The sequence below is a fragment of the Diplotaxodon limnothrissa genome, linkage group LG8, assembly GCF_057381915.1.
Source record: "Diplotaxodon limnothrissa isolate DT_005_m linkage group LG8, D_limnothrissa_male_GT1.1, whole genome shotgun sequence".
NCBI lineage: Eukaryota > Metazoa > Chordata > Actinopteri > Cichliformes > Cichlidae > Diplotaxodon > Diplotaxodon limnothrissa.
The window spans coordinates 15513462-15530616 of record NC_140603.1 but is presented as its reverse complement, the minus strand read 5'-3'; the positions used below and the strand labels follow the sequence as shown (position 1 = coordinate 15530616).

Genomic DNA, 17155 nt, shown 5'->3' with positions numbered 1-17155 from the left:
CATGTTAAAGGAGAGAGTGTGAATGAATAAGAAAAGAGTGTAGCGGGTTCTTATCTGGAGTGCAGTTAATATAACCACGGTGTGGTGCCGAGGTCGCGGTAAAGCTGTCCGTCCGCCAGCTGTAGTTAGGATTGTTCTGGTATGACAGGGCTGTGTGGGTCGATACACATTGAAATATCCTGTTTGATTAGGGAACATCTTCATCTGGTGGGTTTAAAGGGAAAAAAAGATCTTTTAAGACATATTTAATGTTCACATCATTATTTGATGTCTATGTTCCTGCACTGGAATACATGCTCCTGGTTTATTGGTGCAGAAGTGTAACCTGTTATGTAATCTGCTAACTGCTGGCGCCTGTCGTGGAAGCCTCATAAGGGTTGATGAAAAGGTGACCTCACCTGATGCATGTACAGATTGCCAAAGAATGTGTTGAACTGTTGAAGACTTTTCTCTTCCTGCCCAGCACTGATTAGTGATATACTGAGAGCAGCTGATTTCACAGATAACTGAAAGTGTCATTCACACCAGAGGAAACCGAGCAGATGAATCACTTTACCTGAACCAACATTATATTGACTCTATTTGAACGTAGTCTATCATAGCTTATTGTGCTGTGGTGCAGTTCTATCACATTATTGCTATGAAAAAAGTATGGTATTTTCTTAAATTTTTTTATGATAGTAGATGCGCTTGGCTTTTCAGTGTGTGTTGTTAAGGTCAACTATCACAATCATACTCGATCTTGGTCACCGATTTCAAGTCTAACAAGTTTCCTAAAAACTGTTCAATACCGTTATCAAGTCAAGGACAACATAAAAAAAATCAATATTTACAGTGAAATGTAGTCAGCATTTATTAATTAAGAATAGTTTCCTACATGATATATGCATGTTGGTATGCATGAAAGTTATTCCAGCTGAAGGCCAAGGATCACGTGTTTCTGATACATTCTGTTTTTAGGTATGTTTCTTTTGTGATATAAAGTTGCCAACATTAATAATATAAAACATACCATAGCTTCTCTCTGCTTTTCTGGGATTAAACATACTTAAAACTTGGCTAGAGATCATGACCTGCCACTAAAGAAAAGGGAGACATTTTGGATTTTCACAAAACCAGCTGTCCAAAGGACTGAACAGTGAACTTTAAATGTAATGACATAGTTTACCTAGTAAAGTTAAACACAATAAAAGTTTAAAGTTGTTACTATTCATTCACTAAAGATTCCTACTATTAACTAATAATATTTGCACTGAATAAACCTATATTGTTTTAAATCTATAGTGTGTTGTGGTATCTCTATAGATAATAAGGAACTAGTAAAAAAAAATCACTGTTTCGTCACTGCCCATGGGAGAGATATTTTAATATTTTATATGATAAATTCTTCGTGATCAGTGGTTTAATCAATTTAATGTCTTAGCAAAGTGATAGCAGACCTGTACCTTTTATTTTTTTGGAAATCCCTCAATCAGAACAGAGTATGTCGCCTTTAGATGGAAACTCATGAGATAACGTCATGCTAACGTCTAAATCCATAAACTCTCAGCTGAAGTGGCTGACCGTAATGTCACGTGGAATACACATTACCGACTCTCTACCATCAGTATTACTGTTCATTTCAAGATACAGCTGTTGGTTAAAATGTTTAAAAATTGCTTAAGACTGAAAGAATGTGCAATTTTGTAGAAAGTAAAAAAGGGCTGGTTTCTATATAGTGCTCAAAGTGCTTTATACAACTTGCCTCATTCATACTCACTCACACAAACACTTTTTTCTATGCCTTTTCTAATTAAGTCCTTTTTGCTGTTCACACACGTTCATACTCGGATAGGTGCATTAGAGAGTAACTTGGTGTTAGTATCTTGCCCAAGAATATTTAGCATGCAGGGTGAAGAAGCCAAGGATCAAACCACCAAGCTTCCGATTAATGGATGACCTACTCTACCTCCTGAGCTACAACAACCCCCAAAAAGCATTTGTTCCCTGTCTAGGTGCCTCTTAATAACAATCAGCCTTCTCATTGTGTAAACACAATTCAGTACAAAGGGAATATAGTAATTTTAACCATTGTACATAGGAATGTCAAACATCTGTATTATTACTCCCATTTTTCTTCATCTGGCATACTATGCAAAGGCCTCAAGGCTGAATTACCTTTTTTAAATATCTGACATTACGTATAACTTACCAGGTTTAAGTCCACATTGATTGACTCTTTAAAGATTGTCCAGACAACTGCTTCACTGCATAAAGGTGTGGTCAGGGAGCCACTGTAGCGGTAGTATTCATGGCGGTTCACATCACCAAGCAAGTCATCAATGGAGATATCGTCTGTGACCTTCACTGTTGTACCTGCAAGGAAGTGAAAATGCACAAGTTGCAGTGATCTGCTTAGGTCCTCATTCAGAATTTTGATTTTATATTCAACAAAGTACATTTGTGCTCACCAACTTTGTGGATCTTTGAGCGATAGCTGGTCAGTTTTTTCCAGGCGTTTGTCTTAGATGTTAGTGCTGATGTGGGATGTGTCTATCGAGACAGTTATATTGGATAATTAGAAAGAAACTCAAACATATGGGTTGTAGTTTAACAAACTTAAAAAATTAAAACATTAAAAAACACACCGTTGCTGTTCCTGATACAGTGCTCCCATGAGAGGTTCTCTTGGTAGTATGGGTGGACTAGAAAATGGATATTAACCCTCTCGAGGCAGGCGTTGCCGATTTGCAACAGTTAAAAACTAACAACCTGATTACCCCACATACATATTTTATGAGGTTTTTTTTACTCAGAAGTACCACTGCAGGACTTGGTTGTGCATTAGCAACAAAAAGTTTAATTTGAGCCTGAGAGGGTTAAGACAAAGTGTTTACAGACAGCTTATGCTTTCTTTTTATAGACCTATCAATCACTTCAGGGTTTTTTGTTCACTTTTCTCAGATTTCTGTGGAATTCTGATAATCATTTAGGTCAAATGAGCAGAAAATATACATTTTTTACTTTAACTTTCAGAAATGGATTTCCGTCCTTGAAATAAAAACTGTCATCAGCCACCAGCATGAACTGCACTGTCAATCAACAACACTGAGTGCCTGAGACAGTGATAACACAACTTTGTGCGTGGAGCAGGTTAAAATGGAAACTGTTTGTCTTTAGATGAAATATTGATGTAATGTTGTACGTGATGGCACCTGTCAGTCAGTGGAAACTATTATTTGGAATTAATTCTGCCCTGTTCACATTGCAGATGCCGTCAGAAATTTGAGTATAGTATAGATTTAGCTTTTTTTGACATGTACGTGTTTGGTACATTTATTACAAGCACTCAAAGGTGTTTGATACCAATAAAGCACATATATTGTTGTTCACAGTTTCACTTGTCCAAGTTTTACCTCAATAAAAAATCCCAGCACTGCCAAGCCATCAGGTGCCTGTAGTGCCTGATCCAGGGTTAAATCCTTTTTCTTGCTTACAATGTGCATCTGGACAAGAAAAAGAATTAATGGAATGAAGTATAAACAGGTGTGTGTTTGGTTATAAAAAAAAAAAAAAAGCTTAATCTTTGTCACTACCTCCATTGGGTATCTTATTGAGTTCACAGTATGCTCTGAGCCTTCAGATGTATCTGATGTGTCACCCCATGGAAGTGGAACTCTAGGATGGTATAGTCATGCCCCAAACCTCCTCCTGACGCCTCCATCAAATTTCTCACCAGTACACACTTCACTGGAGGTTGTTTGAGAACAAAAGAAGAGAATATAACAATCATACTCTTTGATTTCTGTGAAATAGATTGTCATTGTAATGTAACATCTTGTAATGATGTAAATAAGAATGTTTACATCAATCATATCCAAAACAATTGTGCATAAAAAAAAAGGCATCAAGATTGCTGTCTGGCACAACATTGTTTGTGTTAATGTTGATGGGTGACTGATATGTACCGCTACAGTGGTGCCAAGAAGGTGGAGTGACAGCTATTTGCAGAAAACATTTTTAGGACAAGTCAAAATCAAAATGGAGTATAACCTGCATAAAACTCTACAGCTAAATGTGCTGATACATACCACAGTGATGTGGATCATAACACCATTCATCTGAAGAATGGAAAAATGGTCATATATGTAATGTGCCAATTGGAGTTATAAAAATGCATGAATCATTTATGTGTTTTGCAGCTTACGGGGAGTCAGAGGAGTTCCACGGGAGGCATAAACGTGACGTTTATGAAGAGGTTGTGTAGGTCGGTAGATATTAACCAGCTTTGTTTCCATGGGAAACTTCTTTATCTGAGAACAGATTACCAAAGTTTTATCCACTGTAATGTTACAATCAAAAATGCATTTTGAAATTGTTAATATCTCCTGGTGCCCTGGCAGCACAAACACTTCTTTACTTCTAGCGTATGACTGAGTAGTGCACATTCTGAGAGCCTGTACTTTGGTGTAAGAACAAGGAAACATATTTTTTAATCATAACTGAAAACAGACAACATATCAAACATTTTACATGGAAAATATACAATTTTAAGAATTTAATGGCAGCAACACATCTTCAAAAAATGACACAAGACTATGTGACATCCTCTCTTCTTATGGCAACAGTCCAGAAACATCTGGGAACTGAGGAAACCAATGCTGGACTTTTGTAAGGGGTAAGCTTTGGCCATTCTTTTCATTATACTCCTAATGTGTAAAAGATCTAGACTCAAGCCAGACCACAGCACCCAGACTCCTCTATATTATGAAGTCAAGCTGCTGTAATAGATTTAGTATATTGCTCTATATAGTAATTGGAAATATGTCAGAGCTTTCTTGGAAAAGATGCCATCCAGATGGAAGAATATGTCACTTTTAAACCCATATCAAGATTTTAGTACCTGTGTTGCCCTTCCGCATCTGCAGGTCAATTTCATAAGTGCTAATGTAACCCTGTACAACCAGACATGCAGGCTTTTGAACTAGGTGCAAATACCGTTCCAGTTGGTCGCTCTTTTCTTTAGTCTAGCAGCTTCAGCATCCATGTTATCTAAGTTGTCCCATTTCAGATTTTGATTTATTTGACCACAGAACAGTGTCCCACTTAGCTTCAGTCCATCTGAAGTTAACTTTGATCCAGAGACGACAGCAGCATTTCTGACAGAGTTTTAACTTACATTTGTGTAAGGCATGGAGAACCGTGTTCACAAACAGTGATTTCCGTAACAGAATCATGACTGTTTTAAATGCACAAAACCTGAGGGCCTGAAGATCACTGGCATCCAACAGTGATTTTTGGCTTTTGCTGTTTTGACCCTTCTGCTTTCTTCTACTGCTACTGTGGGGATTTGGTTGTGAACTGTGTCAAACATACAGCACCATCAGACTGCATCTCCATAGCTCAGTCAAATAACTTTCAAATAAATGTCTTTACTGCTTGTTTTATCTGCACACCTAAATTGAACAAAGACACTTTTTTCATGTCAAGATGAGTTGCAACCAGAGGCATCCTTTAAAAACCTTCAGCTCTTGTGAGGCTTTAGAGCACTTTACTCTACAAAATATGTAAAGAGATTTTGATTTGCAAATTTGTGAAGCCTACTTTATTATGGGGCATTTTGCTGTTATGTCAGTTTACTGTTTATGTCATTCTGCTGTCCTGCCAGACAAGATCAGCTATGGTAGATTTTCTCACATATGAACACAAAAAAAGCACAAAATTAGACCTGATGTCATAAAAAGTAGCTGGTACTTGGAAGAGGCTACTGGGGTTATTATAGATTTGTAAAACCACACTAAAAACGAAGTCTGAAAAGAACATTTTTCTGAAACAACAATACAAACTACACTTCAGAATAAAATTAAATAAATAATAATAATGCACAAAATTGTCTAATATTTTTTTAAAAAAAGGAAATGCCCCACCTAATGATGCGTTGGTGCATTTAGTCACTGAGACTGTGAACTAGCTGCCTTATTCATATTGTAATCCAGGTTCTGGACATCTTAAATCTTGCCCTGACAATGATCCTCATAATTTTTTAGCAAATCTGTTTTGAAATCTTACTGAAAGAAAGCAAATCAAAAAAAGAAAGAAAAGAAAATAGGGGAAAAAATAGTAAATACAAAACTCTAATAACTGTGGTGTATTTCTTCTGTTTCCACAAAAATAAACTCTCAGATGTCATCCTCCTATCATGCCTGTCAAATCCAGGCTAATGAGGTGCTTTATAATCTTACAGACTATGCACACAAAAGTGTTGTAAGAGATTTGCATACTCATTGATGCCTTAAGTTAAATTCAACGAGTCATGCATCTGCTGAGTCGCCAGACAAGTATAGGGCCTACGCCTCACTAACTGCAGACAGCTGACCACCATTAGGCAGATAAGGTGACAAGAAAGACCTTGTTGGTACAGACAGTGGAAATAACATAAATAAAAAGGCATGATTATCAAACAGAACAATCAAAGCAGACACCAGCATGTACCAGTGTGTTCCATTGGTATGTCACGTGTGCTTGGCTGCATGTTTCAGTTTTCTTCTGCAAATGTTTGTGATTCCAACACAGACTGGATAACAGAAGAATTTCATTTGCCACGAGTCATTTGCAGGTCAAGCTATTCACTATAATTAAGTGATAAATTAACTGATATCTAATACATAAATTAACATAAGAAGCTTTTTCTTCAGCATTTTCTCATACAGCTTGGACCGTTTAGTTAGTTGTGTTTGTGTTAAAAGGTGGAGAGAACATTCATATTTGCAGATCCCCTTACACGATCTTTGCTCCTCTTGTGCTAAAGAGAACTCACCAGTTCAGTGTTGACGTGGATTGGCTCATGAAAGATTGTCCACACGACTGCTTCGTTGCAAGCAGGCGTTGTCAGGGAACCCATGTATCGGTAGAACTTTGTCAAATTTACATTTCCAATTAAGTCATCAATAGAGATGCTATGGTCTAAACTAACCTTGCTCCCTGTGGAAAGATTAGAATGAAAGACACTTGAATTTAAAAGGATAAATAAATGTAATCATAAAGTGGTTTGCATTTTATATTCACTTCAGTGCATGTTCACAAAAGTCAAGAGGCATGGTTTGTCAGCTACTGTCTCACCCTCTTCTGCTTCATGACTTTACAAACTTTTATCGTTTGACTTCAAAAATAATGCCACATACAGACAAAGAAGTCAAACACAAATTTCCTTTAACTATTGTTATAACTGCAACAACAATGGCAGGCCATTCTTCTAATCTTTCAATATTCTTTTTTTTTTTTTAAACAAAGCCATTGGAACTCTAGTGGAAGAAAAGACCAACCCTTGTCGGTGAGGTTTGCCAGGTATGATGTAAAGTTCACCCATGGCTCTGACTCCTGTGGACTTCAACTCTACATTATGTATGAATGCTAATTATGTTAATACTTAAAAGCCGTCAATGTAAACCAGTTTTATAAGTGTCGCCTATTTAAAAATAGCAGCGAGAAGTCTGGGGCATACAGACATTTATAAAAAAAACCAAGTACAGCATATCCATCTGGATGCTCTGGAGGGGCAGTGAGATGATCCTTCTGAGTGACTATGTGCATCTGGAAGAAAGTCCAACAACTTATAAGGCAAAGCAAAATATAGAAAAGGAGTTTAGATGTCAAGCAATGAAGAAACATTGTACCTCCGTTGGATATCTGTGCTCATAAATCATGTGCTCTGAGCCTGGATTTTTTACATCACCCCAGTGAAAGTGAAACTGAAGTCCTGTATATGTTCCACTGAGTCCACCTCCACTCACTTTAACTTCATTTCCTTTCAATGTGCACTCCACTACAAATGGTATAGATTGTTGTAACTTGGAAAACGTTGTATGTTTATGCAGTTTTAGTTAGATTATAAAGAACATAAACATATTTAATTTTGACAGAGGTGGCTTTGAAGTCTTTCTTGAGTTTGCTATTACTCAGTGTATCAATAACAAAAAAAATAAATCCTTCCACTTTAGATTTGAGATTTTAGGAAGGGGAAGCATCTCAGTATTGTTCTCAGTGGAAATTTAGTTTATTCTATAAAGATTAAGATTTAAAATGAGCATCAAAAAGCCCTAAAATGATCACTTGGATGAGATTTGTGATCCTCATTCTTTTACAAAACTCCATGAAGAAGCTGTCAAGATCAGACAACTGTTCATTACTGTACTCAGGGTTAAAAGTTTGACAAATCATCCTACCTTCACTCTTCCAGTCTCAGAGTTCCAAGTCTTATGAAGAGATGTGTTGGTTTCAATTCTCAGATTAAAAACTTTTGTCCGCTTTCAATGAGTCCATCAGTGAGAAAGGGGTAAGAAACTGCCGCAGTACACTTCAAGATACTTATCTATATCTATCAATATATATATAATATGCTAAACAATGGGAGGACACCCCCGTGTATAAACAAAGAGCAGTATAGGGGAGACACACAACATGGTTGAAGACACTTTTACAAAATGTGGTATTCAAAATAGATGCATCAATAGGAGTGTACCAGTTATCTGGTTAAGTCAGTATGTTTAACTATATTCATTCTACTCCAATGCATCACTTAGGTGCTTATGTGTATATGAAATCATATATTTGATCCCAGAGGATGGAATAATTAAAGAAATGGACGAAACAAGACAAAACCCCAAAACAGTGCATACTGCAACAAAATGTATTCATTCCAATGGCAATACATTTTTTTCTAAAGCACAGCACAAACAAATCTTGTTATGTACAAGAATTTTCAGATGCTCAGCTTACAAAATGTTTCATAGGAAATAGAGCTGTTTGTCGGGTTTCTTTTTACAATCCAGAAAAACCACCCTTAGTTTCTATTACTTCTAGATGAGACAAAGGTGAAAATATAAGAAAGTTCTTATTCAAAACACTCTGATTTGGTGCAGTGACAGGTCCCTCACTTTGTTTTTTTGTATAGAGTTCATCATTTGTATTATCATTTTTTTAATCACAGAGTTGGACAACCAAGCCCCCATATACAGTGTTCGGGTCAAACAAAGCTGATGGTATGAGCTTCATATTCAGATGACATTTTTGAATTTGATATCACTCCTGTATTTCCTGTGACACTATTTAAAACATTCCATTGGAAAGTTGTAGGGCCCCCAGGAACAAATTAAAGTCACTGACATGGAGATTTAACCTATCCATTCATGTGACACATCAATCAAAAATAATGATACTGAGATAAAAACAAAAAACAATACCACTAAATCTCTATTATTGAAAAGGGAAATGAAAAACGTATTCCAAAGTGCAAACTTTATATTTTAAAGAAAAAAAAAACATTGAAAGATTTATCCTACCAACAGGTGCCTATTAGCATTCAATACAACCCCAATCATGTGACCATCCACAAACTATTATCGAATAAAATAAAACTATTATACACAAAACATTGACAAATGTTAAGATAAGCAAATAAATTAAGACATGATTCCTACAAACCGCAGTATTTACACTAGTCAGCCAAAAGTGGTGACAAATTTATTAAAAACCAATTGTCAAATTTCATTCATATGTCAATTTATTACAAAATATTGATAGGTAAAGGTACAGAGATTTACAATTTGTTATCACACAGACCTGTTACCTGGTCATGTTTAATGTCAACCACTGTGTATACACACATCACTTTGGTAAGTGAATCTACACAAAAAGGGTTTCTGTCCTTCATGTCCTCACACACTCATCCCTATGCTTTGTTAGGCCCAGTTCTCTTTGTGTTTATGCAGAACGGAAATACAGCAAACACACAACACCTTTTTCCAAAACATTAAAGATGATGGCGAGGTATGGAGTAAACTGACACAGTGACAATGATTGTTTATTAAGACAAATGATTGTGCGGATCAGTGAAAGACTTGATCTTGACATGACAATGTTCATGATTTTTACAATTTGTTGGTTGTTATTTTTCTTATTTTCTTTGTCAATTCACTGACAAATGAACAAAGATTTTTTAAGTAGTTGGGAAGCACAGAAAGATCGCACCTGACCTTACTAATTTACATAAAAATACATTATATTATTTAATCATCTGATGTTTACTTCTGAGTACAGTAGATCAATTTTTCCTGTTTACTTTGGTTCATTTGTCACAATAAGTACTGCCTCTTAGTCTGTGGCAGTATGTCGACAAAACAAGCACAGTTGTTTTGGTTTGATCTTAAAGACAACAAACCGCTAACAAAAAAGACATGGATCACAGAGTCCCTGTTTGATTGACACATTTGCATGTTTACTTGTTGGAAAATATTTTTAAAATGTTGGTATCAAGTTTGAACTTTGATTTGGACCATTTTTCCTTTTTGGTAATCTGTTTTTTACACCTTTATGTGTGTTATGTAAGACTAAGTGCCTGAATTACCTTTTGAGAAATATAAGTCATGACATCTGACATTTGCACCGGTGCCTTACTGGCTTCCGGGTTTTATTGTTTACAAAATCTTTAACTCACAACTTCCGTTTCTGAACCCAATTTATTGTGAACCATTTAGAGACTGTAACAGTTAAATCGCAGAAGCTAAAGGATACAGATGATGCAAAAAGCAACCATGCTAAACACATTTTTATTAAAAGAACTAAATGTTTTATTGGATAATGGCAAAACAGTTCTTTTTACAGTGTTTTGCATTAAATTGTACTCTAACAGGAAGCAAGCACAAGAACTCAAAAAGGACACAACATGAGAAATTGCAATTTGTCATAATGTTCATGGTCCTTTTTTCCTCTAGTGCAGTCACACATATTCCTATCAAGTATATAAAGCATGATATATGGAATTATGTTGCAAAGAAAAAAATACAACTCTAAATATGCCTTTATTTTAGATTCCTGAAAGCAGCCACCCTTTTCTTTGTTGATAGCGCTGCAAACCGTTGGCATTCTCTTAATGAGCTTCATGATGAAGTCACCTGAAATGGTTTGACTTCACAGCTGTGCCTTGTCAGGCTTCATTTGGGGAAATTCTTGCCTTCTTGATGAGATTGGGACCATCAGTTGTGTTGCGCAGGTGTCAGGTTGGTACAAAGCTGACAGCTCTATTGGACAACTGTTAGAATTCAAATTATGGCAGGAAACAATCAGCTAAGTAAAGACAAACAACAGTCCATCATTACTTTAACAACTGAAGGTCAGTCAGTCAAGAAAACTTTGAATGTATCCCCAAGTGTAATTGTAAAATCAATCAAGTGCTACGACGAAATTGGCTCACATGAGAAACGGCCCGTGAAAGGAAGACCAAGAGTCCTCTATGCTGCTGAGTATACATTCATTCGAGTCACCAGCCTCAGAAATTGCAAGTTAACAGCACCTCAGGTTAGAGCCAAGATAAATACCACACAGAGTTCCAGTAGCAGACAAATCTCTACATCTACTGTTCAGAGCAGACTGCGCGAATCAAACAGCTGCTGAGAAATCACTTCTAAGGAAAAGCAACAAGCAGGGGAGATTTGTTTGGGCCAAGAAACACAAGGAATGGACATTTGACCATTGGAAATCTGTGCTTTGGTCTGATGAGTCCAAATTTGAGCTCTTTGGTCCCACTCCCATAGAGTGAAGGCAAAAGGGCCAACAAGTGCTCAGCATCTCTGGGAACTCCTTCAAGACTGTTGGAACACCATTTCAGGTGACGACCTCATGAAGCTCATCGAGAGAATGCCAGGAATATGCAAAGCAGTGATCAAAGCAAATCATGGCTGTTTTGAAGAACCTAAAACATAAAACATGTTTTGAGTTATTTCACATTTCTTGGTTTACTTCATGATTCCATGTGTTCCTTTATAGTTTTGATGCCTTCAGTGACAATCTACAATATAAATAGTCATGAATATAAAGAAAAAACATTAAATGAGAAGGTGTGTCCAAATGTTTGACTGGTAATGTACATATTATATATCTTTTTTGTCTGCATGATTCATGACAAGCTCCTATATGTCTGTGTGCATGCCTGCATGTGTGTCTGTGTGTGCGTTCCATTAACACCATGCACAAACTGTGTCTCTAGATCCAGCTGGATTTCTGAAACCAGAACAGTTATTTTTGTTTTTCAATTTGGTATGTAAATGTGAAGCTAAATGTCAAATTGTGCCCTTTCTCACAATAAAAAAGAATAATTCCCTAAATTCCTAAACCTACAGTTAGAAAAACTCCAAAACCTTACAATCACATAATGTCTTTGGCATAAGTAAAAAGATGACTTTATCAAATTTTGGGACTTTGGTAGAAATAATAAAAAGACAAAAAAAAGTGGGGGGAAAGAGTGAAAGAAGAAATCATGTGTGGAAAAATTGTGCACACTGACTTTTTTCTGTTCTTCTTACAACAAAGAATTAAGTATCATTTAAATCATAAATATGTCTTTGCTTTTGTTTGCAAAATTCATAAAAAGCTTGTGTGGGATGTGGTGAAGTCTGGTGAGCAGTTCCACATTAAAGCAAACGGACATAATTCCCAGGGAGCTCAGAGCAGAGAGGCAACAGTCCTGCAGAAACAAAAGGAAAACTATGTGTAAAGGCAGCAGTACAACAATAATGAATCTAAAAATATCTCTGTGTTTTTAAATGTGAATAGTCTTACTGAAAGAGGGATCCAGTCAGCTCATCAACAAAACCACCTACAAAATTTAAGTCAAACCAAAGTTAATGAAATCTGTGAACACACAACAGTACACCCACAGAATCACAACTAGCACTTACCCGGTGTGCAAACTGTGTCACAAAGAATGGGACAAATGTAGCAGGTTGAACAACCCTGGAAAACAAAACAAACAAAACCGATTAACGCAAAGAGGCACAGGGCAAAATGAAGTGCTGTGTATTATTACAGCAGTTATAATCCTTTTTAAGTCAAGATGCTTACTTGGCAGTGCTCGCAGTGATCAGACTCATCTCCTTCCTCACACGGGCACTTGGCACAGTTATTAGAGCAATGCTACAAGATGGGAAGAAACCACAACGTAGAGTGATTAGTCGTGCATATGGTATATAGTCAGGGCAAATCGACAACACAGGACTTATAATGATGTGTGATTACTGGGTAGATTCACAAAAAAGTCTGTTAATTCCATTACATGTTTTTGTTTGTTTTTTTTACCTCACAAATGGAGCAAACACTACACAACGATCCAGAGTGGAACTGTGGAGTGTCAGCAGCTCCCTCCTCTTCATCTGAGTCACCTTGGTTGTCCTTTGTGTCTTTACCTTCAGACTCATCTGTAAATGGTTCACAGAATCAGGAACTGTATTCTAATCATTTCAATTCAGTTTTATTTATACGTCCAAATCACAACAACAGTTGCCCAATGGTGCTTTATATTGTAAGGACCAGGGAAAACCCCAATAATCAGATGACCCTCTGTGAGCAAGTGCTTTGGTGACAGTGGACTGGAAAAAACTAACAGGAAGAAAATTGAGAGGTAGCTATAGTGATCGGTTGGGAGTGAGCGGAGGAAGACAGGACAAGACACGCTGTGGAATAGAGCCAACTGTATCTTGTAGAACATTAATTTGTCTAAATAAATATATGATTATAACCCTATATGTCTTGAAAATATTTTGCAGGAAATTCTTGCAAATTCATCCAAAATAAAATACAATTATATAAGTTTTACATAAGTATTCACAACCTTTGTTCAATACTAACACCTTTTGCAACAATTACTACAATAACTGCCAGTTCCTGCTACCAAAACCATCCCCACTGTCTGACACTACCACCGCCATGCTTCACTGTGATGGTATTGGCCAGGTGATGAGCAATGCCTAGTTTCCTCCAGACATTCCTCCAGACATGCTGTTTTCATCAGACCAGAAAATGTTGTTTCTCCTGGCCTGCAGGGGCCTTTGAACAAGTGAAAGACTGTGAATGCGTTCCTGATTCACTGTATCAAAACCTAAGTATTCACATGGGTTTCCAAATTGTTGTGTTGGTGCTAATGATTTCAATTCATTTGGGAGTAATTTACCACTTCATTCATCACTTTTTCAGCCTTTTTGTAGTTAACCGCTGAGAGTACAGTGACTTTGGGCCTTTTGAGCCTCTGTACTAACACACAATCCAAAAAGACCTTTTCTAGTGAGTACTGATTACTGCCATTTATTTACAAGTTACGTGTCTAATGTTTAATTCTACTTGATGCAATATTATGGCACAGATGGTCTCTTTTTTTGTATTATATTTTTGTCATAACATCATGTTGTTAGATTTGTATTGTTGATTGTCATTTATGCTTAGAAATATCTACTCATATATGCTTAGAGTGTTATAATCAATGTCATGTTGGTAGAGCTTTGATCCTTAATAGTCTGCAAAGGCTTGGTGTGCATTCCAGAGTGTTCAGGCATTCACACCCACATCCTGGGAGCATGGGAGAGGGCATACCTTCCCTTATTGTTTTATGGTAGGATAAACGTAGCTATGTCAGTTTTAGTCTAAGTACCTTTTGTTTAGATGAACTGCCAGACATCCAGACCGGCAGGTCTGGAAGTCATTTATGGGGTCACACACTGACTCCACACACACACACACATACACAATGCACAGGCAAGGTACTCTTTGTGTGTATGTATACGTCATATGTTAATGAACCTATGTATATTCATGTCACCTCCATAACAGAGCAATGTTACGGGGGAGCGGACGAGACCGACTGGGGTCAAGCAAAGGAACGGCGCTTGTCGTGGTTTTCTCCCTCATATATGAGTAACACGAAGAACTTTGCCTACTTGGTGTTTAATGCTTTTTGCTGTGTAGTTGAATTGTCCTTAACATTCCAGCAAATAGGTTTATGCTACAAACCTATCACATGTGACATGTTTGTTTTTACAAAATAGTCTAAGTAGATTTATTGTAAACAAAGCTAAAATTCCTACAGGTGCTGTTTTTCCATAATATCATTTGTTGTCATTTTTTTCAAGCATGAAGCAATGACTGAAATTTAAAAAAAAAATCCCTTTATAACACCCTCTTTTGGACAAATCTCAAAGTATTCAATGTTTGGTGCTTGTTTGAAGTCTCAAAAGCTACACTGGCCACTAGAAAATAGATGGTTTAGATACTGTTGCCTTCCTGCTGTTGCACAGATAATCCAGTCCATTTTAGGACTGATATGTATGACAGTGTTCCTAAAGTAACCCTAGTAAGCTGAACAATGTCAGAGAGCTACTGTAGAGTACAGAGTCACTCACGGGGTTCCAAAAAATCTCATTATTTGTTGTAACTTTAAATACTGCACCATTTAGTATCTTGCTAACCCATTAATATGTTTCAAAATGTGTGCATGTTTTTTTGTTAAAGTGTGATTCACCATCTTCATCTTCAGAGTCATCCTCATCTACATCCTCTCCTTGAGTTTCTTCACCATCACCCTCTTGCCTTGCTTCCTTCTCATCGTCTTCCTCATTATTAGCTGGGACTTCCTCCTCCTCATCTGCATCTGCCTCCACCTCTTCCTCTTCATCCTCCTCTGCTGCATATTCTTCTTCAGATTCTACCTCTTCTGCATCATCCTCATCTGAAGCCTCACCTTCTTCATCCTCCTCTGCTTCATATTCTTCTTCATATTCTTTCTTTTCTGCATCATCCTCATCTGAAGCCTCACCTTCTTCATCCTCCTCTGCTTCATATTTTTCCTTTTCTGCATCATCCTCATCTGAAGCCTCACCTTCTTCATCCTCCTCTGCTTCATATTCTTCCTTTTCTGCATCATCCTCATCTGAAGCCTCACCTTCTTCTTCCTTCTCAACATCCCCGTTCTCCTGAGAATTATCTTCTTCCTCATTATCAGCATTGTCATCTTCCTCCTCTGCTGTCTCCTTCTCATCCTCCTGTTCTTCTTCCACCTTTTCATCAGTCTCTACCTCATCATCATCATCATCTGAGTCTTCATCTTTTTCTTCATTCCCCTCACCAACCTCAGCCGTTTCACTTTCTTCAGCCTCCTTAGCATTTCTATCATGGAGGCTTTCCTCCAGTTCGTTCAAGTCTTGGGCACTTACAATAACAGAGAAAGGGACCTGGGATGAGCACAGCAGCATAAGCAGGAGACCTACCACCCAAAATTTTACAGGTGCCATCTTGGGAGAAATGCAGCTTTGGAATTTGAAGACTGTCTTATTCTTGTTACTCTATTCTTCCACCAAAAACCAAAACAGTTGATGGAAGACAAAAAGCTGCTAAGGCGCAGCAGATTTAGGCAGTGTTCAGGTCTTTTTCCCAGACTCCCGAGAGACGGTTTGAAAAGAAGTGTGCTCACAGAGAGCAGAGTGCCAGGCTTGTGCTGGGAACACAGAGGACACAGTGGAAACACGACTGTGTGTGGCTGGGTATACTTGAGTGACAGAGGCACATGGCGAGGAAGAATGCTCCTGATGCCCTTAACACAGAGCATTAGAGAGGTGAGTATGCATTTGGTGGATGGGGGAGGGGGCTACTGAACTGCAGGAGGGGGGCAAAAATAAGATTTTTTTTTTCTTATTAGAAATTACAACAATTAAATAATTTGAAGATGAAGTTTTGGTTCTATACACAGCTTTTGTAGTCATAGCTCCCAAACTATTCAGGAAAGAAGCAGAACTTTGATAAATGTACTATGTGTGGGTTTTTTAGATTAATGGTTCGCACATTTTTGGAGTATTCTTCTCAGTATCTGCTATTTACTTTAGTGTACACAGCAAAATTAATTTCTTCTTGCCACTGCTGAAGCAAATGAGAATACGTAAGGATCATGCAGACGTGCATGTACATGCAAGGAAATGGAGAGGAAAGCACTTTGAACATATGCTTACTTCCCAAAAATAGCATTTTTTTTAGGCTTCTTGTGTGTGTGTTTTTTTTTTAACTTTGGAGCCAGCAGGAGGAGAACAGTGTTATAAAGTCCACACTCACAGTGGCACAGTCAGCTACAATACTGCAGAGAGCAGCCAGGCTGAAAGCGATGACAGTGCCTCTCAGTGTGAGTTGCTCCTCCTCCGGTTATTGACAGGTGACGCAGCTATTTACAGTGAAGGCTCCTTCAATGGCTTGTTCCACTATGTGACCTTCAATGGAGCCATGGCAGACTGAAACTCAGCACCAGCATGCTTCTTTAACACTATCCATGATACTTATGTGCATAGTAGATCCAACTATTACAATCCCACAT

At 37.5% G+C, this 17155-nt stretch overlaps 2 protein-coding genes across 2 annotated transcripts in view; one reads left to right on the top strand and one right to left on the bottom strand.

Moving 5' to 3' along the window:
• LOC146626563 (receptor-type tyrosine-protein phosphatase H-like) overlaps positions 1–17155 on the top strand; it is a 447591-nt gene that overhangs the window by 191190 nt on the left and 239246 nt on the right. The gene's annotated exons all lie outside the window — the stretch shown is intronic.
• Positions 10663–16275, bottom strand: LOC146626581 (uncharacterized). The gene is made up of 6 exons (XM_085361351.1): positions 15320–16275; positions 13108–13226; positions 12874–12945; positions 12711–12765; positions 12592–12628; positions 10663–12496 (listed from the first exon to the last, which is right to left on the bottom strand). The coding sequence occupies exons 1-6, from the start codon at positions 16086–16088 to the stop codon at positions 12475–12477; spliced, it is 1074 nt and encodes a 357-aa protein (XP_085217477.1). The 5' UTR covers positions 16089–16275; the 3' UTR covers positions 10663–12474.